Below are 22,460 nucleotides of genomic sequence, written 5' to 3'. Positions count from 1 at the left end.
ATTTAAGGGTGCACCCAGTTCTATGTAGATTTACACGGGCGTAAGCCCCATTGAGCCCTGTGGCACTTTCTCAGCAAACCCAGAGGAATGTTTAACAGGGCGACGGCGGGCGGGGATAAACAAAGGGTCATCCGCCCGGCGCGCAACGTTACGTGACCCAGACCAGGACCGCGCATGGCGAGGCTCCGGCGCCCTTGGCAGGCTGCTCTGCGTGCGCGCCGCGGAGACGAGCGCGGTAAAGAGAAACGGCCTCAAAACAAAGGAATTCTTCCTCCAACCCTTGGTGCAGGATCCCAGCCTCCGACCTGCAACGCGCCAGCCAAGGAGCCTGCAGAGCGCCGCGCGGGTTGCAGACCCTAGCGCGGGAGTGCGCGCTCCGCCTGCCCAAACTCCGCCTGCCCGCGGTGCGCGGAGACGACGGCGCGATGCGGCTCCTCGCCACGCGGGAAGCAGCGAGGACACTCCCCTTTCCCGGCGCCCAGAAGTGGCGGAGGTAGTGGCGGTGACGACGACGACGACCACTAGGGAGCCTTGCCCGTTTAAATCCCCCAAGCGGCTCAGTCTGAACGAGGGATGTTTCCCGCAGTAGCGGCGCTGCACTGCAAGGCTCGGCCAGACGTGTTCCTGGCTGCGCTGGAGTGAAGAAGGCGCGATTTGGCGGCGCTTGGCACCGACCGAGGCTTCCTTCTTGTGCTCTAGGGGAGGTGGCGCCGAGGATAAAGGTTGGAACGGACCGAGATTTGTCCTCGCTCCTGCGAGGGAAATCTGCTTTGGAGAAGCCTGCCTGCCTGCCTAGCCCAAGCTGAGGTTAGTGGCTTTGAAGCCCTTCGTTCCCGCTGCTCTTTCTCCTGCCGTTCTTTGGCGTGCGTAATTGCGAGCGGCCTGTGCACTCCTACAGCTATGCGCAGCGTTTCCCTTCTCCCTTTCCGCCGCCCCCCTTTTTTTGCACTAGGCATGGATTTTGCGCTGGTTGCTTGCGGAGTGGGAAACGGGGGAACATGAACGCCCCTCTCGAAGGCCGGCGGCGAGGTCTGCAACGAAACAGACGCAGCAGCAGGCATGATGAACTTAATGTTCATCGCGGTTTTTGGAAACATGCCTGTTATTACGCACTTTGCGCGAAAGATCTCGCCTCGCGGGTGGGTGGCGTGGAGAGAGATGCAGGAAAGGCGCGCGCTTGACATTTCCTGGCTCCCTCCGGAGGAATTGCTTCTCCGGTGTCTCCTCGCACATAATGCAACAGTTAATTCAGCAGCAGGGTTGTTACATGTGTCGAAGGGGGTGGGGAACGGGAGAGAAAGAGATGCAGCCAGGACAACAAGCGGAATGTGTGTGGCAATGGAGATGTGGAATTATGTCAGTTCTCATCATGCTCCCCCATCCCCGCCCGCTTTCCCACAATCCCGATTAATCCACTTCGCTGCTTAGCCTGTACAGTGAGACACCGCGGCTGCACTGAGCATGCTCTCCGTCATATGCACAGGCATATTATCTTGTCCTCTCTCCTGAGCTTAAACCCAGGCTGGGAGCTTCAACTTCATATCTGCAGGTCCCGTCCATCCCCAGTATTTCTGCTTTTTTTCTTAGAGGCCTGTTGGAATACTCAGGGATTTGTCAGCATTGTTCCAAAGCTGAGATCTTCAGCTACTGGGTGGGCATTTGCAAGAGAGAAGACTGATTCATATTAAAGTCCTTTCCTTCTGACTTAGAATGTACAAAGCAACCCAGTGCATATTTCACCATAACTAAAACCAGTGGGGCTTATTCTTTAGCAAGTGTGTGCAGGATTGCAACCTTACAAAAGGAAACACTTTTATTCCCCACCCTCCACTCCCCAAGTTTGTACTAAACATGGTGCTGTAGCCAACTAAATCATGCTCAGAATCACCCATTCAAATCAGGTCCAGTGATTTCAGTGGGTCTGCTCTGCGTTTGATTTAGTTGGCTTCAGCTCATGCTCTCCTTGCTCCTTATACATTACACTTACATGGTTCTGCTTCTTTTTCTTTCAACTCGAAATTCCTCCTCAAAAATGCATTTGCCTAGTTAGTCCAGCTGTAGTCCAACCCCCTGCAATGCAGGAATCTTTTGCTCAATGTCCCACGACTCAGAGGAGTCTCATGTTGTACTGACAGGAAGCCTAACAGTGCATAATCCTATGCATCTCTATTCTGAAGCAAGCCCCATATAATTCAATGGAATTTCCACCCAGGGAAGCAGGTAGGATTGTAGCCTACATACATATGACAGTATCTGCACCTCTCCTGTTACTCTCCTTTCCCCCTACTGTATGTTCTGCGGGGCAGAGACCTATAAATTAGTGCTAGATCTATGGTCAGAAACTAAATACATCAACATCTTTTGCATTTTTATTCCTGGAGAAGAAAACATACAAGAGTAGGAACTATTTCCAGATCTTGATGTAGTAATCAATAATATAATTTCTTAATGCTCTGAATAATTCCCAGTGATTCATTGGGCAGTATAAACCAGTACTATCTGAATGACGAAGTGCCAACTTCATTCAAGGAAGATGGGGCGTATTGATTGATTGATATGTTGCAAATAAACAATGCCATCCAATCAAACCCTTTTTACACTGCAGCCAGGAGGAAGTCCTATTGAGTTAAAAGTGCCCTGTGTTGACTGAATTGGACCCATAAATGTTTAGTATCAGTTCCGCCATGTTTCTACATTCTAGGGCCTACCTCTTCCTAAGTGGAACTGATTACTGAGCGACAAACCAGCAACAGTACCCATGTGCAGGAGAGCAAACGAGTTGCTTACTTGAAAACTCCTCAGATTTAAGCTCTCCCTGACTATGCAAAGCTTTGCCATGTCTGGGAGATGTAGTCCTAGGATTAGAGAAGGCTGCCTTGTAGCAAGTCAGCGGCTTGCAGGGATTTCAGACAGGAGACACTTTCAGCTCCAGCTGAAGATGCTGGGGATTGAATGTGGGACTATATCAGCGTGCAAGGCAGTTGCTACCACCCACCCTCACCCCCATAAAGATTCTGCCTTAGCTTTCTTCCTGACATGGCAGCTTTGCATGCCGTGAGAACCTGAAATGTCTTTCAAGTAGTGGCACTGGTAGAGTTCTTTGGTACTGCTGTATCATAGGCAGCTTGGGATGTCTGGTTTGCTTTCAGATTCATTGCCTGTGTGCAGAATGGCTGTGTGTGTGTCTATATATAAAGGCACACAAACTCAGCACAGTACAGGATATGATCTCACCCTTCTTCTTCTTCTTCTTCTTCTTCTTCTTCTTCTTCTTCTTCTTCTTCCTCTTCCTCTTCCTCTTCCTCTTCTTCCTCAGCAATCACTTGTAGCTGAGTAAGATTGTCTTCCATGGAGCATGGTCTTAACAGTGAGTCCATGATTGTGGAGGCCGATTCTGGATCCACACGTCCTTCCACAGTGGAGACATAGGTTTCTGGGTGGGAGTTTATCACAGTGAGGGTTTGCCAAACATGCCTTCCTCGTAGCACATTTCCTCCTTTTGTCCTGAGTTCGAGTGTCTTCAAAGCCCATGACACCTTTGGTAAAGGCTGTTCTCTAACTGGAGCACTCGCATGCCAGTGTTTCGCAGTTGTCGGTGTTTATACTACATTTTTTAAAGATTTCTCTTGAGAGAGTCTTTAAACCTCTTTTGTTGACCACCAGCATTACGCTTTCCATTTTTAAGTTCAGAATCGAGTAGCTGCTTTGGCAGACAATAATCAGGCATCTGAACAACATGACCAGGCCAACAAAGTTGATGTTGAAGAATCATTGCTTCAATACTGGTGATCTTTGCTTCTTCCAGTACACTGGCATTCGTCCCCCAGTCTTCCCAAGTGATGTACAAAAATTTTCAGAGACACCATTAATGGAATCTTTCGAGGAGTTGGAGATGGAGTTTATAAGTGGTCCATCATCTCAGTGTAGTGCATATAAAACTGCAGATTGATTTTCCTTGAGTGTTTTATACTGGGCTTGTGCACCATTTGGCCACACAAAAGGAGGTGGCCTTTTCTGTACTTGTCCAATCAGCTCTCAGGAGACGTGCATGGCTGTATTTTACACACTGTCTTCGCCAGGGCTAACCAACATGGTGCCCTGCGGATGTTGTTGGATTCTGACTCCCACATCAGCCTCATTCAACATGGCTGGTGGTCCAAGATTAAAGGAGTTGTAGTCCAGTGACATTTGGGGTGTGCCATGTTGACTCCCCCCCCCCCCCCGTTTAGATAGTTTCAGTTGCCTTCGAGTGAATTTACAAGCTATAAATAGTTATCCAAATCTACTCCTGGGAGTTTATCAACATCATAAGTAATTTCAGTAATTTCCACTACATAAAGAAACCTGGAAACCTCTAGGTACCTTTTTCTCGCAGGGTTTCCCCTTGCTAACCACCCCCCGCTGCAATTATTAGATTCTTTGGCAGAAAGAAATGATAGTTGTGTACAAAATACATTTGAACCAAATGATATTCCTTAAAAAAAAAAAAAAAGCTTTGGAAACAGCTGCTGCTGTCTATACCTAATCCCAAAGTGAAAACCAAATGAGGGATTTATTTATTATTATTATTATTATTATTATTATTATTATTATTATTATATTTAAATGAAGCAAGTGCTCCTCAAGTGCATCTACCCCTTCATGCCACAAGCTGCAGCTTCCCTCCACCCCAGGGGATCCATTTGAAAGCAAAGGTCATAATGCAGCAGGCTGAAGGCTTTCCCTCCCGAGCTTGCGAGTTAAGAGCCCCACTGGGGTGGTTGCTCACATGTTAAGTCCTGCTTTGCATTTTGGGGTTGTAAACCCTGCACTCCTAACGAAGAGCAACAGAGATATTTGACAGTACTTTCCCCCTTCATTCCAGCAACAGTCAGGATATAGCCCTAACCTTGTTGATAACTAATGCATTGTGGATCTGGGCTACATATCTTTCCAGCAGGAAATTCCTTTTCCTACTCTTTCTCTAGAGGATTTCACCTTTTCGTTCTGAGTTAAGCTGTGTGGTGTCTACCCTGCTCCCCCTTCCCATGATAAACCATTTCTTGGGAACTTTCCCCCTTAGTTCTTTATCGATGAAGAAGTGGGAGGTGTTGCCTTATGTCTAGCCTAACGCAAAACACCGTAAGTCACTGGAGAGGAGGAGTCCTGCTAAATTCACTCCCCCCCCCCTTTGCCACCTCCACAGCAAAGAAGGGGGGGGGGAATGCTGGATGAGTGACTGTACCAATGCCTAAACAGGAGACACCATTTCGCCTCAGGGACAGAAGCAGTGAAGTGAATGAACACATTGTGTGGCTGGCTGGCTGGCTGGCTGCTGCAACATCTGATGTTATGTTACATTGCATGCACAAAGATGACCTCACGGTGTACAGTATTTCTCCATCTCTGATTATATGAAGCAGGTCCAAGTCACAGGCATTTCATAGCTCTGTAGTAAAGGCCATTATCCACCGCATTCTCCATGAAGGCCAAATTATACAGTATTTGGGACTGTCCTAGGTTTACCTCTGAGCAAAGAATCTAGTGCAAGCAGAGGACATGTGTCCATGGTAACATTCTAATTTAAATAATTCTAAAGATAAGCTTTCAGTGAAAGAATCTCATAGTGATCTCAGAAGGTTGCAGATTTTACATCTATATCTATCTATCTATATCTATCATCTATCTATCTATATCTATCTATATCTATCTATCTATCTATCATCTATCTATCATCTATCTATCTATCTATCTATCTATCTATCTATCTATCATCTATCTATCATCTATCTATCTATCTATCTATCTATCTATCTATCTATCATCTATCTATCTATATATCTATCATCTATCTATCTATCTATCTATCTATCTATCATCTATCTATCTATCTATCTATCTATCTATCTATCTATCTATCATCTATCTATCTATTAGTATTAAATAACAGCAATTTATTGCTGTTACTCAGCAATACTGCACATTTACTCAGAATGTAGTCCTACTGAGTTAGTCGCCCTTACTCAAGTGTATACAGGATTGCAGCATAAGGCTGCCCTCCTCTTGGGAGTAAACCCTATTGAACTCAGTAGGACTTAGTTCTGGGTGAATGTGCTTAGGATCAGACTGTAACAGAGCACATCAACCCTACTTTGTCCTGTGCTACTGCATTAGAGATGGATGCTACAGCCATCATACTGTTTCACAGCTATGAACGCTCTGTTGCAGTTGAAGAATCCATTCCCTTCAACGGAACAGAAAACCAGACATTCTTCTTGTTAGCTCCCTCTGAGCTCTTGAATTATGAACATAATTCTACATGAAATTCTATTTTTAGTATATAATAAGGTGGTGGAAGAAAAGCACTTTATGGTTTATTTAAGAGAATATCTGAAGTAACTTTTCTTTTAGCATGTGACACGTGTTTCCTACATGTGTTTCCAGATGAGCGGGGTATAATAGATTATCATTATTATTATTACTGAAATATTCCAATGCACTGTAAACATATGATACTTTTCTAGAAAAGGGGTTGCACTGCATCTTGACAAAATTAACTGATTTTAATTTTTCACATGTGGAATTTCCAGTGGCAAATAGTATTTTGTGGTTGGCATAAGTGTCCCAGCCAAAAGGCCCAATCAGGATGAGGATGTTAATTGCTGGGTGCTGAGCAAACTGCTCTCTAGGTATGGCTGCGTAAGTATTTGTTATTTTAGGTAGGCACCTCCTCCAGTGTGCAAATTATAGTGTTAAATAGAGTCTCTATTCCTCAAGTCAAATGGAGGCTTCCATTATTCTATTTTTAGACACACACACACACACACACACACACACACACACACAGTCTCAAGTTAAATGACAAGGGCTGCATTTTCCAGATTGTTTATTCAAGAGGAACCTTCCTTAAAACAGCAGCCTCATGCTGAGCATGTAATTTGACAAGTGATGCCCGGGGCTCTGTCTGTTACATAAACTCTCTTGGAAGTGGGACACAAGTTCAGTGGAGCTCTGCGGGGGTTAGGGAGAAGCCACTTGGCAGCTTGAAAGAGAGGCACATGGCCTGTCCATCAAACCTCTGACACCCTGCAACCTCTGCAATGCCAGTATAAAGCAAGTAGGGTGGATAACAAGGGGTTGCTTATGTTGGACTGGGTGAAAAGAAATGGCTTGTTTCCCAATCCCACAATCCCCTGCACACTGTTGTGTGCCCGTATCAGGGATGAGGAGCCTGTTGCTCTCCATCCATTTGGGGGTCCAGCTCCCATCAGCCAGTTTAGCATAAAGGTCGGGGTGATATGCTCTATAGTCCAGTATCTTGAGGGCCGCAGGTTCTCTATCCCTGGCCCTCAGAGTAAACCATGGCCTCTAAACAAGAAGTTGCCAACAGGGCACCCATGGGCACCCATGTGTCTGCAGATACCTTCTATAGCGCACACAGGTTTCTCTTTTACTATAAACCAAAAATTAGGCTTGAAAGAAGCTTTCCATTGTTGCCAATATAATAGGTTGTGATGTTTGTGTGTGTGAGGCTCACAACAGGTTTTTGGTTTTTATTATTTGCAAATGTGCCCAAGCCCCAGAAGTGGGCAACAAACTGTTACAGCTCAACAAGTGCTGCTCCTAGACCAGGGGTGTTGTTGGACTACAACTCCCATCAATCTCAGGCAACATGGCCGGTGGTTGGAGATTATGGGAGTTGTAGTCTAATAAATATTTGGAAGGCTGAAAGTTCCCATCCTAGACAGTGCTTGTTGAATGCTAATAATGCCTTAGGCTCCTTCAGTCCCACCTATCCTTTTCTTTGGTGGAAATCCTCATGGAACAGGCTGCTGCTATCTGTTCAGCCTGGGCTTGCATAGACCTGGGCAGAGTGATGTCACTGTCTATGGAGCACAGTGTGCTGTGATTCATGGTGACCTGTTTGCTATATGAATGGGCAGTGGAGCAGTTTGGTCTGCATCGCCATGAAGGTAGCATGGATAGGGATCCACAGGAATGTGTGAATGCATGTGTTAAAGGAATGGAGAATGCTCTGCCTCTTTGTGACTCCCCCCCCCCCCATTGTATCTCAAATGAATGTGGATGTCCACATAGTCATTTCGTATCGAGCTTCCAGATGGCATGGTTCTCCTATATTCATTTCTGCTGCCATTGGTTCTTATAAGGTGGTGAACAGGAGGGCACAGATTATGAGCATGAATTTAACTCATGTCCTTGCTGAAGTCGTCCCTCCAAACTGGAACTGACATTTGATCATCAGTTTTGCAGAACTGAAGGGACACGGGTGGTGCTGTGGGTTAAACCACAGAGCCTAGGACTTGCCCATCAGAAGGTTGGTAGTTCGAATTCCCACGATGGGGTGACTCCCGTTACTCGGTCTCCTGCCAACCTAGTAGTTCAAAAGCACATCAAAGTGCAAGTAGATAAATAGGTACTGCTCTGGCGGGAAAGTAAACGGCGTTTCCATGCGCTGCTCTGGTTCACCAGAAGCGGCTTAGTCATGCTGGCCACCATGCTGTACACCGGCTCCCTCAGCCAATAAAGTGAGATGAGCACCACAACCCCTGAGTCGGTCACGACTGGACCTAATGGTCAGGGGTCCCTTTACCTTTACCTTTGCAGAACTGATAAGTACTAACAAGGTTCCACTGAAAGGTCCAGCATCTACTATGGCCCAGCTGGGTCAGAGAGTGGCTAGTAGTCATCACTGCCTCGCTGAGCTTCTCGAGGAGAAAGGATGGGTTATGAATTTAATAAATAAATGACTTCGTCTAGTTTGATGCAAAAAAATAGAATTTATTCAGGGAAATCTCCACAATCCTGGCTGAGGGCATCTATCTATCTATTCATTCTACCTCTAACCTGAATTCATTGACCAACCATGACAAATACCCCAAATCCCTATTTTTGGCTATTTAGTTCCTCCCTGGGAACAAAAGAAATGGACATTACTACTGACTGCATTCCTCAGCAGATGGGCTGTTCAGTACAGTTTTTGCAGACAAGTATATTTTAAACCATTGCTTTGAATTCTCTTTCTGATTGCCATGACATCCCCAATAGCCAAGGACAGCCTTTCTCTGATAATCCATGATAAATTTGTTTGCTTTTTTTGGCCCAGTACCTGGCTAGAGTTGTGCCAAGATTACACCATGTTAAGTCACTCACCGTTAATCCACAAGATTTCTGGGTCTGTTTCTTGCAGACCTGACTTTTGTATGGAAAGTGATGCAGGAATAAAACTGCTAGCACATTTGTAATGCTAAGCAGGGTCCTCTATGGTTTCGAATTGGATGGCAGACCGCTTGTTGAGATTCCTGTATTGCAGGGGTTGGACCAGATGAGTCTCCGGGGTCCCTTCCAACTATACAATTCTATGATTCTAAACAACAACAAAGAAAATAAAATTAACAAGGTAAATTTGGGCAGTCATAAAGGAGAAAGGGAGAATTGAAAGGGAGACTCTTGGCTCTGCCTTCATTTTTCAAAATCCTTGAATTATTATTAAGGTCAGCTGATAAAATCTCCTGATCTGCACTGTTGATAGAACATAATAAAAATTCTGCCTGCTCATGTTGGCTAGGTTTTGTAGTCAGTGCTGAGCTGTTTAGTGGATAAGGTTTCGCACTGTGAAATCCTGCTGCATCATGCTAGAGTAATTGACTGCTAAGTTAAAGGATACTGAAGCATCTTCAGTGGTGGTTAGCTGACTGGAAAATGCCAGTGTTCAAACAGCACCTTTATTATGACCAGTTCCAAGATGCAGGGTTCAGGGAGAGGGAGGCAATGTATGTTTCTGTTCAGCACACTAGAAGCAAACATTTGGACAGAGTGTGGGCTGGATGCATGGGCTCTCTGAGGCTCACCAACACCTTTGAACACTTCCCCTGGTGCTTGTGTAGCCTCTGATCACCCCTCTGTCCCCTTTGTCACGAGGTGGCGAGGGCTGTTTACTTTGTCCGCCCTTGAAACACATAGAGATGAAGCAGCTGAAGTTGGAAGAGTGGTGCTTTTTCTCACTTCCTCTTTCAGCTCTGGGTGTTTTCCAAGGTTTGGGTTGGTACCTGAGCAGCTGAACAGAAAGCTGAGTGACCAAGAGGGTAGAGAGGAAAGTAAGGAGGGTAGGAGGGGAAGGGAGAGAGGGGGAAATGACGCAGCCAGTGAGGAGAACAGTGAGGTGCCACAGGAGTCAGAAGAGAAAGAGAAAGAAAATGGAGAGAGAAGGGTCATCCCCCCAAGTCCTTCTACGCAGTACAGCCCCATCACCACCATCCAAAGATGCTCCCGAGTCTGAATCGTGGAGATTTCTCTATTTCTATGCAATTTAACTGTTTTAAATCACCCGAGGAGACTTTTTGGTTAGAGGAGGCTCCCTGCATCAAACTGTTGCCCTCAAACTAATGGAAGGCTGTAAATGGGATGGAAGTGATGTGCTGCGCAGGTCTGGGCAGCCCTCTCCCTCATGCGAATGTTTGTGCAAAAGTAATTTGAATGCCTGCTTAAGGCTGAAGTGCTGTTAAACTCATGCTTGAAAATGAGAGTTCTCCAGAAGGAAACAAAGACACACAGCTTGACCTGCCTTTCGAGAGAGGTTTGTTCCTTCGTGTTTTCAGAAAGAAGGACCTGATCAGGGGTTGAATTAAATTCTCACCTTACAAACAGTGATAGGCTGGCATTACTTTGTAATAAAATGCCTTGTTAAGATGGCTCAGGACTCCGGAGGTTTGGGGGCTATGCAGCTTGTTTGTTCTCTGATTACACACCCACACCCACACCCACACCCCCGAACTTATTCTATGTGTAGTTATGCATGTGTGGTCTAATCAGGGAAATTTATTCCTGGGAGCTTAGTTTTTGTTGTCATAGAGATTGTTTGGAGAAATTCATACTTATGAGATGGAATAAATGTACTTTTCTCAAGCACTCTGGGAGTATAATAATACGACCAGTTATGGATAATGAAGAAGTTTAATAAGCACTTTGAGAGTAGATGTAATGACACAATCTCTTTAAGACACATCCTGTAGTTAAGTCAAATTGCTCAAAGTGCTGTTTTGACCACTGCTTTACTTAAGCCAAATAAAAAACCCTTCCTTCCTGAAATTTCCCATGAGGCAGTTTCTCTAAAATGTTTGGTGATGGGGCAGTTTTTAAAAACAAAGCAAAATACAGCTTTTCATTTTCATGTTGACTCAGCTAAAACGTATTTTTCAGGTACGAAACACCCTCAGTTTCATTGGGAGTTCAGCACATGCTTTAACTTGTTCATGTTGACATTAGCAGGACTAAAAATTGTTTCTGTTGGCTCTAAACTTAGTCCTGCTTAGAGTATACCCTTGAATTATTACCATTATTTACTCTAAGCATGACTATGTCTGGATTCAGCCCTTTGAATCAGTGCCTTTATGCTGTAAAAGGTCTTCTCAATTTTGTTTTATTTGACATTGTTTGTTTGTTTTATTCTATGTTTATATGAAGGACAGTTTGCTATATCCAATAATTTAAAAACATTTCTGGAAACGTAAGATCTTAGCAAATATTAGTCTTACAAACCCGTATCCACAGTCTTGTTGACAAGAGCATTTGAGAGCTTTGTAAAATTATAGGTTTTTAATGGGCCACACAATTGAGACTAGACTTGGAGAATAAACCTTCTGTAAGTCAGCCTGGATAGCTCAGTTCGTGACAGCGTTGCAGGTCTGATCAAACATGGAACCATTGCATGTTCCTGCATTGGTCCCTTCCAGTTCTTATGTGTCCAGTTTTCATTATGGGACTAAACTATGGTAGTGCTTCCATAAACAAAACAGAAAAACCCATTGCTTCAGACCTGGATAGCCTTAAATTCCATTTGGGGAGGACCAATAGCTCTGTGGTGGAACACATGCTTCTCATGAAGAAGATCCCATGTCCAATCTCAGACATCTCCAGTTTTAAAAAGGATGAAAGGTAATAGGAGTGACATTTATTGGAGTAGACAGTGAGACACATGGATAGCTTGATCTGGAATAAGGCAGATTCCTATATAAAAAGTTCCATTAAAACCAAGGAGACACAAACGTCTTATATGAGAGGGTTATACACCTTTTGATTCTAATGAGCTGTGCCTGTCACATTCACATCTAAGTGTGGCTGGGCAACGTGGAATCTCTGTCCAGCAATGAGACTGATGTTTGGTGAAAGGGCTGGGCTGTTTTAACAAGAAAAAGCAAAACTGGGGAACATGTGGCGAAGAAATGCATAGGTAGGCAAGTGCTTAGGAAATATGACCTTCCGTATGTATATTAACAACACTTCTCTTGCTCAAAATGCAATCTCAGAAGGCTGCTTATGATTGCCAAGACTTTCTTTGCCAATTTTAAGTCTCTGTTTGCTTGCTGAGGGGGCACAGGTCCAGGATATTGCTAGTGACTCACCGCCAAGACTGTCAGCACAATTCAGGGTTGCTGGAGGTTCCCATGTCCGCTGTCTTCTGACATTTCCATTCATCCCGGACTAAATCAACAGCAGTAACAACAACAAAAATCTACAAATTCATTAAGTCTTCAGTTATTTAATAAATGAAATGTTTCACAGATGACAGGCAAGGCTCTCCATCTTTAACAGAAATGTACCACAAGCTTTCCCCCACATATGCAGTAAGATTCTGTGGGCACATCATGCAAACTAATCATTAAAGCTGGATTTGATTCGGTTGGTGTGCACATGCATGTGCATGCTCAGGTTTTGCTCTATATTTAAGAAGCTTTAGGAGTCCTGCATGTACTTGCTTAAGAGTTTTTTTCTCATTTTTGCAAAGCTTTGATGAAGAGGACTTTGTGGGATCGGCTTGTTTCGTAAGCACAGCCTAGGCTGGAAACTGAGTTTGGAAATTAAAAATGAAAGTGACTTTTTGGAAAGTAAAGCATCTGCCAAACCTGGACCACAAACTTTCCAAGTAAAATGATTTTCTTTCTGGTGAGGAAGGCAAACTGAGAAAATCCTAAAAAATGAACTGTGGATGCAAGAAAACAAAACCATGAGACCAAAACCACCTGAAATGAAATTCACTGCTGACAAAAGATAACTGACTTGCATGTTTTACATGTCAAATAAAAATGTGAATGGAAAGCAAAATATAGATAAAATTGGTGAATGTGAGTTACAACCTCTGCTATGAAGTTATTGGGTATTCTATAAAAAAAAAACCCCTGCAAGGTGCCATGATTTTTGGACAATTGATTAAAACCAAGATAAAGAACACCCTGAACTGCTTCTTTAAACTAACCAGATTTGTAAGTCAGTTGAATAACTTGGGATCCTTATGGCTCAAATGCTGAAATTTGCTGCTTTTGCTTTTGCAAATACAGTGGTACCTCGGGTTACATACACTTCAGGTTACAGACTCCGCTAAGCCAGAAATAGTGCTTCAGGTTAAGAACTTTGCTTCAGGATGAGAACAGAAATCGTGCTCCGGTGGCACGGAGGCAGTAGGAGGCCCCATTAGCTAAAGTGGTGCTTCAGGTTAAGAACGAATTAAGTAGTACCCGAGGTACCACTGTAGATGCTTGGGATACCATTTGAGGCAAACTGTCAATATGCGTATTTTAATGCTGGGCTATAATTTTAGATAACAGATTTGAGTATCCAACTTAACTGTTCAGCTCAGCACCAAACCATTATTTATTTTCTTACATCGATATCCTTCCTTTCCTCCCACTGCATAAATGGGGGAGATTCTGATGGGGGGGGGATACAGGGTTATCTCCCCTCTCCTGCCAGGCCTTAATCGCAGTCCAGCGTGGGGTCCAGCCATGTCAGTTTCTTCTTTTAAACAACTATAAAAGGGCAAATGATGTGAAAAATAACATGTCTAGTTTGGCCCTTAATTTTATGAAATCAGTCAGTCTCCTCCAGGGAAAGTAAGCAGAGGATCACAGTCTTATTATGTGATACTTCAAAGAAGGGCTGTATTTAGGTTTACAGGTTTGAATGCAGTATTCATCTTGGTCCCATTGCATGGGCTGGATGCATCTTGTGATGTGGGTGGAAATGTAAACTCCACATCCATGCCTGCTGGATTAATTGCCCAGTAGATGTGTTTCACCAAATATGTAGGATGGAACACTCCTAATTAGCGGATAGGAGCATTATAATCTTCTGTTCCAGTAGGTAGTAGGCAAACTCTAAAACAAACAACAGTTTTGGGTCCTATACTGTATTAAAGGAACACCTAGAAAAAGAAAGTTGGTTTAGCTTATGAGATACAGAATCCACCATTAAAGGAAACTAAACTACAGTAATGATATAAAAGTTTACTTTGGGGAAATCAATTCAGACAAAATACATGTGGAATTGTTTCGTTTTTAAAACTGAATGATAACCAAAACTGTTTTTATCATATAGGTGGACGGAAGATGCACAGTGAATCGTTGAGAAATGGAATACCTTTTTGACGCTGATTGAAGGAAATTCCCGTGCCAGCTTGCTGACCCAAGGGGGAGATTGATGCAGAATCTCCCCCTAAAATGTTCTGAAAATGTACAGTATTGCCATTAATTTATTCCACTGAAATAACTGCAGAAATATATTCTGGAATGACGATATTCAATGCTCACTGATAGTCAATAATTATTATTATTACTATAATAAAGGACCACATTCTCAAGTCCATTGAAGGAGCACTGAGGATGCCATCGATCACAAGAGCTTCAGGTAGCAGAACCATCCATTAACTTCTTATAAGTTTCAGCTGTCAACCAATTAGCAAATATTAACTGATCAATAGTTCCAACTAAACATTTGTATCACCAGGCCATCATGAGGTCCAGCTTTTCCCATTGCATTACTGCAGTGTCTGCAAAAGCTGCATTCTGCAGAATTATCCTTCCTTTGTGTGTGTGTGTGTGTGTGTGTGTGTGTGTGTGTACGTGTGTACAAGGATCCTGCACTATTGCAGGGGGAAGTCAGAGTCCCTTGATTCTTAATCACAAGTAGATGATTTAATCAGTTAGCCACTTAGTTGACATGTTGGATGGACTAGCCTTAGATAGCATTATTCTGCCTTTACAGACCCATCTTTCCATAGGCTTATACTATGGGCAAACCACAATTTAAATAGGAGACTGATAACCCAGTGCTAAATCGGTTCCTGCTTAAAGGCTGTGCAGTCTTGCCATCAGAGATAGACGGTAACTTTAGAAGTCCAACTCTGCTTGATGTAGGGTCTGCTTGATGCAGCGGAGCAACTACAGCCTCCCTGATGGATGGCTGCCCACTCTTGCATCACCTTTGAAAAATACTCAAGGTCAGACTGATGTGAATTGGTGCCCAACAATATGTGTGGTGCCATAGGTTCTTCTGAATGCCTTGCTTTCTTTCCATTCACAGCTGATGTACATACAGCAGTATCGAGAGGATAGTAGCGGCTGATCATATACAGCACTACAATGTCAACATTTATTTTATCTATTCATTTGCTGCATTTATATCCCACCTTTTTTGCTCCATGGAGCCTGGTGGCTTCCATAGTTCTACCACTCCTCATTTAATCCCCCCAACAATCCTGGGATGTAGATTAGGCTGAGAGGCAGTTGCTGGTCCAAGGCCACCGAGTGAGCTTCATGGATGAGTGGGGATTTGAACCCTAGTCTCCCAGGTCCTCACCACTACACCACCACTGGTTCCTGTTTGGTGTTGTTTGCTACTGGTCATCCTTCAAAAAGCAGGGCCACATACAAGAGTGATTGGAAGATGGTGCAGTCTTAGGTGGGCTGAATTTTAGTTGCATAATAGCTTTGCTGGGCACTCAAGCTACCAGTTCTCAGAAGTCTTTCCAAATTGCAAATCGTATAGTCAAATCTCCCCACACACAGATTGGAGTCTTAGTTATGCATCAAAGCATTTAAAGAGGTATTACTGTTTCAGTGTGTGACCAAACTCATTCCACAGGCTCCGAACTGAACTTTGTGCTCTACTGATATTGTATGAATTGCCTGCTGGACTCATTGCTTTCCTGCTTAAGTCTGCAGTTTTCTCGGTGCAATTAAGGCTGCAAAATAATGTGTGCTTATGTAGAAGCCGGATACCATCAAAACTCATGAAACTTACTTCTCAGTAAAAACAGATAGGATCTGGCAAAGAAGCTATCTCACCGCAAACCGATGCACCTTTAGTTGGAAGTAAATCCTGGTGAACTCAGGCTACTTCTGAGTAGGCCCATGACCATCAGATTATTACTGTACTTCTGTGCAGAAATAGCCCTTAGAAATGTTAAAGGGAGGATGGTGTAGATTTTGTTAACCAGAGCATCAATTGAAAACAGGTATAATGCTTCCATTTCTAAAGCAGCAAGTTTTCAGTTCTCAAGGCTATACAGATCAGTTTGAAAGTAAGGGTGATAACCTGGTGAAATCTAAAAGCTGGCTCAGAGCATGGAGTGTAAGAACTTGGAGGAAGAAATCATGTAAACACACAAAGCTCTGCCTAGATTGCATAATCTCCAGAGGTTAAATTTGCCTTGGTGCAGAATGTTAAGTTTGGCTTGACAGGGTGAGAACAAGACTTTGCTAATAGGGTAGACAGGCTTACAGAAATATTCAGGGGAAGGGTTGGAAATGAGGAAAGTGGATAACCACTTCTGATCCACTGCAGAACGATGTGATTTACTGAGAAGATATAAAGCCATCTTGAGGATGCCATAAAATGACTTTGGAAGAATGGGAGCTGGGTATCAGGAAATCCCCTGCACAGATCTTTCCGGCCCCACCTCCCTAGGACGTGCGATAATTTACTATACTGTATGTAGGCTTTGCAATGCCACTCAGGGATATTGTGACCTGATCAAACAGCGCGAGCTGAACTATATACACCCTTCGGCAGTTCAAAAGTTCAGCGGTGAGCGGCTCTCTAGCTGCTGAGAGAAGCCCGACGGCTGGGAAACTAGTGCGGAAATTGAACAAGCGCCAAGGGGAAGGGAAAAAACCAACAAAAACCCAACCCAAGCTAAGAGCTGAGCAAAAGCGAGCGTCCACAGTCGCCTCCAGAGCTGCCAGGCAGCACGAGGGGAGGCAGTGGGAGGAAAAGGAGGTGCCTGCGAGGGAGGGCAAGAGAAGCAGGAGACAGAGAAAGAGAGAGGGGGGGTGGCTGGCAGGCAGGCGAGAGCCCTCCAAGGGCCGATGGAGAACTCAGCGCTGTCTTGTGTCCTTCCCCCAGGTGAGAATGGGACTGTCGGCGAGGTCGAGGCGCGCTGCGGGGAGATGGAGATGGCGCAGCCGGCGCAGCTAGCGTCGCCGAGGAAAGCTGCCGGTGGCGAGCAAGCGGCGGCGAGGAGCAGCCCGCCGTCCGCCCCGATGGAGCGGCGCGCTGCGGCAGACGGCGAGGACGGCATCCTCGGCAGCGGAGGAACCAGCGCCGAATCGCCCGCGCCCTGCGGCTTCAGCTCCTCGCTGTGCTTCAGCTCTCCCGGAGACAAAGCCCCGGCACCCGAGCACGACGCAGCCTCCTCGCCGTCGTCGGCGGGCAGCGGCGGAGGCAGCCGCGTGGTGCAAAGCCAGTGGGAGATCAACAACGCGGCGTCCGAGTCGGAGGAGGAGGAAGGTGGAGGGGAAAGCAGCAGCAGCAGCAGCCAGCCTTCGTCGTCGCAGCAGCAGCCGTCGTCCCCTCCGGCTCCCGCGCAGGCCGTCGGCGAAGCGCTACTGCAGGACCCTTGCGCCTCTCCGCCGGGGGGGACGCAGCCGGAGGAAGAGCCCGACCTGGTGATCGAGGTGTCGGGCCGTCGAATCCGCGCGCACAAGGCGGTGCTGGCGGCCAAGAGCGACTACTTCCGCGCGCGCTCGTCCAGGGACATCCTGCGCGTCAAGGGCGTGAGCTACGCGGCGCTGCGCCTGCTACTCGACTACGTGTACACGGCGCGCATGGGCGACGTGCGCCACGACAACCTGGCCGAGGTGGTGAGCGGCGCGCGGGTGCTGCAGATGCCGTGCGCCCTGCACTGCGCCGCCGAGGCCATGAGGGCGCAGCTGCGCCTCGACAACTGCCTGCAGCTGCTGGGCCTGGCCAAGAAGCAGCGGCTGGCCGAGCTGCGCGAAGCCGCCTACCGCTTCATGAGCGACCACTACCTGCAGGTGCTGCGCGAGCCCGCCGTCTACGGGCGCCTCAGCGGCGCCGAGAGGGACCTGATCCTGCAGCGACGCCTCGACGCCGGCAAGCCCTGCCTGCTGGTGGCCGAGGTGAGCGACGCCTTCGAGAGGCTCAACGCCGGGAGCAGGCCGCAGAGCCGAGAGAGCAGCAGGCCGCAGAGCCCCTCCTCCGTGGTGTCCCTGGACGACGGTGGCTACCTGCTCTACAGCTACCACGAGGCGGCCAAGGAGTGGAGGGTGCTGACCCGGCTGCCCGACGAGGCCAACGCCAAGGGGTGCGCCATGTGCGTGCTCTACAACTACCTCTTCCTGGCTGGGGGCATCTCCACAGGGCCAGGGGAACCCCGCGCCAGGCTCTCCGACAAGGTCTTTTGCTACAACCCCTTGACGGACACCTGGAGCCAGGTGAAGCCCATGGGGCAGCCTCGCTCACAGCTGAAGCTGCTGGCCCTCGACGGCTATCTCTACGCGGTGGGCGGCGAGTGTCTCTTCACGGTGGAGAAGTACGACCCCCGGGCGGATCGGTGGAGCCCGGTGGCTCCTTTGCCGAAAGGGGCTTTTGCCGTGGCTCACGAAGCCACCACCTGCAACGGGGAGATCTACGTGTCGGGCGGGTCTCTCTTCTACCGCCTGCTCAAGTATGACCCCAAGCGGGATGAGTGGCAGGAGTGCCCGTACAACAGCAGCCGGCGACGCTCCGCCGACATGGTGTCCTACAAGAACTTCATCTACCGCTTCGACGTGAGCAGCAGCCGTGGGGAGCCGGGGCAGGCCGGTGGGGTGGAGGTCTTCCGGTACAATTCGGTGGCCAAGCACTGGAGTCAGTGTGCTTCCTTGCGCCCCGGTGGCAACCCGGTGCAGCCGTTCCGCTGTGCCGCCTTGGGCAGCGCCATCTACTGTGTCAACCGGACTGGAATGCTGTGCTTTGCCCTGTCCCAGAATGGCGAGGTGGAAGCAGATGGTGGACTCAAGGGGAGCTTTGAGCCAGAACTTCTCAAAGCCCCATTTGATACTAAAGGGGTCCTTCTCCCGTTTGTACTTACCCTGCCGGAGAAAGAGAAAACGGGGGAGCCAGAAAGTCCTCTGATGTTATGAGAACTGACCTAGCTCTGGCAAGGCCGGCTGGAGTTTATCTCAGTGCTTTGCTCTGATGAATATCGGCAGGACCAGGCCTCTGCCAAGGGAAGGGTCAGAGCAGGTGCATGGTCTCCAGCCTTCATTGGTGGTGGTAGTGATTGGGGCTGCAGTTTAACTTGCAGAGGCTAATCCAAGGCGAAAAGTGTGTAACAGCCTCTTTGCACCGAAAGAAACAAACAGAAAGCCACTGTCAGAAGTTTACCAAATTAACACGTGCATGCACCACAATGGATGGAGAATTGGGATGGTGTCCCACCTAAAGCGTTGGCTAGCTGGCTGTAGCCTCTCAGAGCTCTCTAGCATAGTTCACATAGGAAACGGCTCACCTCTCAGCACAGATACAAAGCAGTCATTGCAAAGCTGCTAAAATAGATTAATTGTTGTGCAATGCCCGTGCCACTTTCCAAGTCTAGAAGTATTTTGGAGATATATATATATATAAAATTCAGGAAAGCAGCAACTTTCAAAGGAATTTCAGCTATGAAATGGTTCTTTTTGTAAATATGCATCTTTGGAAAAGGGGAATCTTTCTTTTTCTTTTGCCTCCCTGACCTCTTGGCTTTCTTTTCTTGGATGCTCGTAGTAATTACCAGAAGAAAAGCTGCTGGCAGTCCCCATTCAGAGAGTATACCTTTTAGGAAGATTAACAGGGGAAAGAAACAATGCTTCTTGTGTTGGAAGCAGTGGACTATAGAGCCAGGTCACAGTATCCTCCCTCCTTTCCCCCTTTTTAACATTTAATGGAGTCTTTATTGAAGACATGGCGTTGTACAGCCTTAGGAAGTTGCATCCACAGTGTGTGGTTTAACAGAATCCAGATTTCAAGGTTTTTAAGAAGTTAAATGTCTCCCATATGTACATAGTGGGAGTAGAAAGCCTTCTATATGTACATTTTGGGTTTAGAGGTTAACTAAAACAAACAAATCAATGCATCAATTCAAATTTGAATTTTGCTTCTTTTTTTTGTAAAGTTGTGCATATATATATATATATATATATGACACATCATAATTATCAATTTTGGTTTTAACATAACTGCTGGCTTTCAATCATGGTTTTGTATTGTAATTCATTCATTCAAATGTTGGCAAATTGGCATGAATGAACATACCTGTAAATTCTTTGTAGGGGAGATTTCAGTTCGTTTCAGATCACTGCTGTTAACTGCAAATCAAGTCACTCAAAAGCCAAATGTGGTTTACTTGAAGCTTCTTGCACACAATTGAAATATTTCGCTTTGATGTCCGGAATCCTTCTGCAAGAAATAGCTCTTCCATTGTTCGCATAAGGAAACGAGAAGTTTGCTTAGACAAGGTGATTTCCATTCTGCCCAGGCAGCACCCTAGGTTGCAAACGAGACTGATTTATTGTAGTTAATAATTCACCTGTCAAGTTCATTTTGTACAGAGAGGCCATATACTTTTGGTTTGTTTGTTTTCATTCTAAATCTTATGCTGAGTAATTGCTTGCCAGGCAGCATGTTCTCAGAAGAATATCAGCCTTCAGGCTTGCAGGCAGTCCCAGCATATTGGCTTCCATGTTATATGGATTGGCATCAAAACAATTATTTTCAGTCAATTTAAAATTTGACTAAGCTTTGTAAGCTTGCCTAAAAAACAACAACCCACCTGGGCTTACACAAGAGGCTTACACTAGCCCAGCGAATGTTTTCCTTCTGTCCTTTGAAGAGCTAACCACTACTGTTGAAAGCCCCTTCAGTTCCAAACACAGTTTGCCCCGATACACGTGGAAGGGGGACAGGTTGCTTTTGGAGGAAAGCAAACCCCAAGCCTCTCCCTGCTTGGAGAACTATTTTCTTGGCTTTTTGGATCCTAGCCATTGAGTTTTATGGAGCTTATTCCAGCACGTGTTCTTGCCAAATAGATGAAGCTCATGCATGCTTATGTGGAAATAAATCCCAATGGAAATTAATCCCAAATTAAAAGTGAATCACTTACTTTTGCAATCTATCTGATTTTTATCCCATTCTTTCTTCACGAAGCAGCCCACCCTTTTCATCTTCCAACAACACTCAGATAGGTTTACACCAGTGGTTTTCAACTATTGCGCCGTGGCACCCTGGGATGCCTTGAATGATGCTTGGGTACCATGGGCAACACTGGCCTCTGTCCCTCTTTCCTTCGCTCCCTCCTCTGATGCCCTCTCATGTCTCTGCCTCTCAAAGGCTTCCACAGCTGTTTGTTGCAGCAGCTACATATTCCCCAGGCAAATGGTGCCTGGCCAGAGGAGAGGAGGGTGTTCAAAAAGAGGTGAGGGGCTGCTGGCTCTGCAGGCAAGGGTTGACATAACTGGGCTTCTGAGGCTTGGAGCACATTTCCCCGCAGGGGAGCCACAGAAAGAATGGGAGCTGTGGACTCAGAAAGGTTGAAAAGTCTATGGACTATGGCTGATCCAATAGCATTCAGTAACGCTCTTTGTAGCTACCCGGGTTTTCTGCTCAAATCTCCACCCTGCAGATGCCACAATTGCTCTCAGATGCTCTGAAATGCATTTTGTCTTTCATCTTCTGAGTTAAGCCTTCCAACCGTGAAATATTTAAAAGGTGCATTTATTTTATAAACACATGCAGATTAATTTACTGCACTGATGTGTTTCATATTAGCTGGGAGAAACATACAAACAGATCCTGTATTATGGGGTACTTTGACTTCAGGCAGCACATCCACCCATGGAAGTTTCCAATGGACCCAGTGGGGCTCTGTTTTCCCACCTTCCACTCCCCATAAATGTTCACACAACAAGTGGGCATTACAGTTTACAGCACCCATCCCATGTACCCTTCCCATGTTTCCCCTCTGCCCAATTCAAGTGACTTGGGCATAGAAGCAGCTTGTATGGATGCAGGAGGGATGGATGAGGAATTGGGAGACTTGCAGAGACTTTTCATTCCTCCTAATGCCCTCTCATGCTGCCGGAAGGAGGTTGTGTGTGAAACAGGGCTCCATTGGAATCTTCACCATGTGCTTAATATATATTTTTTAAGGATTATCATTCAGCGAATATTTGACCTTTATCCCAGGGACAGCTGCTTAAAGCAAGTAACAACTTTACTTCAGAAAAGGCCCATAGAGTCTGTTAAAATGCATGATCGTTCCTTGCAAAATGTTACTGTTAAAATTTACTATTTCCAACGGAAGCAGGAGATCCTATAATAAAAGGCATCATTTAAGTGGTGTGAAATATCACACTAAAAAAACACCA

The 22,460-nt window shown here is 46.0% G+C and overlaps 1 protein-coding gene across 3 annotated transcripts; it reads left to right on the top strand.

Annotated features, from left to right (window-relative positions):
• The first annotated feature begins 230 nt into the window (after nt 1-230).
• Nucleotides 231-21,208, top strand: KBTBD11 (kelch repeat and BTB domain containing 11). Of its 3 annotated transcripts, none has more exons than XM_080999117.1 (3): nt 340-807; nt 14,368-14,676; nt 17,176-21,208. In XM_080999117.1, exons 2-3 carry the CDS (start codon nt 14,652-14,654, stop codon nt 19,194-19,196), a joined length of 2,046 nt encoding a protein of 681 aa, XP_080855243.1. In that variant the 5' UTR covers nt 340-807; nt 14,368-14,651; the 3' UTR covers nt 19,197-21,208. The 3 variants fall into 3 exon arrangements, with proteins under 3 accessions (XP_080855242.1, XP_080855243.1, XP_080855244.1); XM_080999118.1 differs by having other exon boundaries at nt 341-807; nt 14,368-14,502; XM_080999116.1 differs by having other exon boundaries at nt 231-807; nt 14,368-21,208.
• The last annotated feature ends 1,252 nt before the right edge of the window (nt 21,209-22,460 follow it).

This window comes from Podarcis pityusensis, assembly GCF_964106645.2.
Source record: "Podarcis pityusensis genome assembly, chromosome: 3".
Classification (NCBI taxonomy): Eukaryota; Metazoa; Chordata; class Lepidosauria; order Squamata; family Lacertidae; genus Podarcis; species Podarcis pityusensis.
The sequence above is the reverse complement of the archived record's forward strand: the minus strand, read 5'-3'. Positions and strand labels throughout refer to the sequence as shown.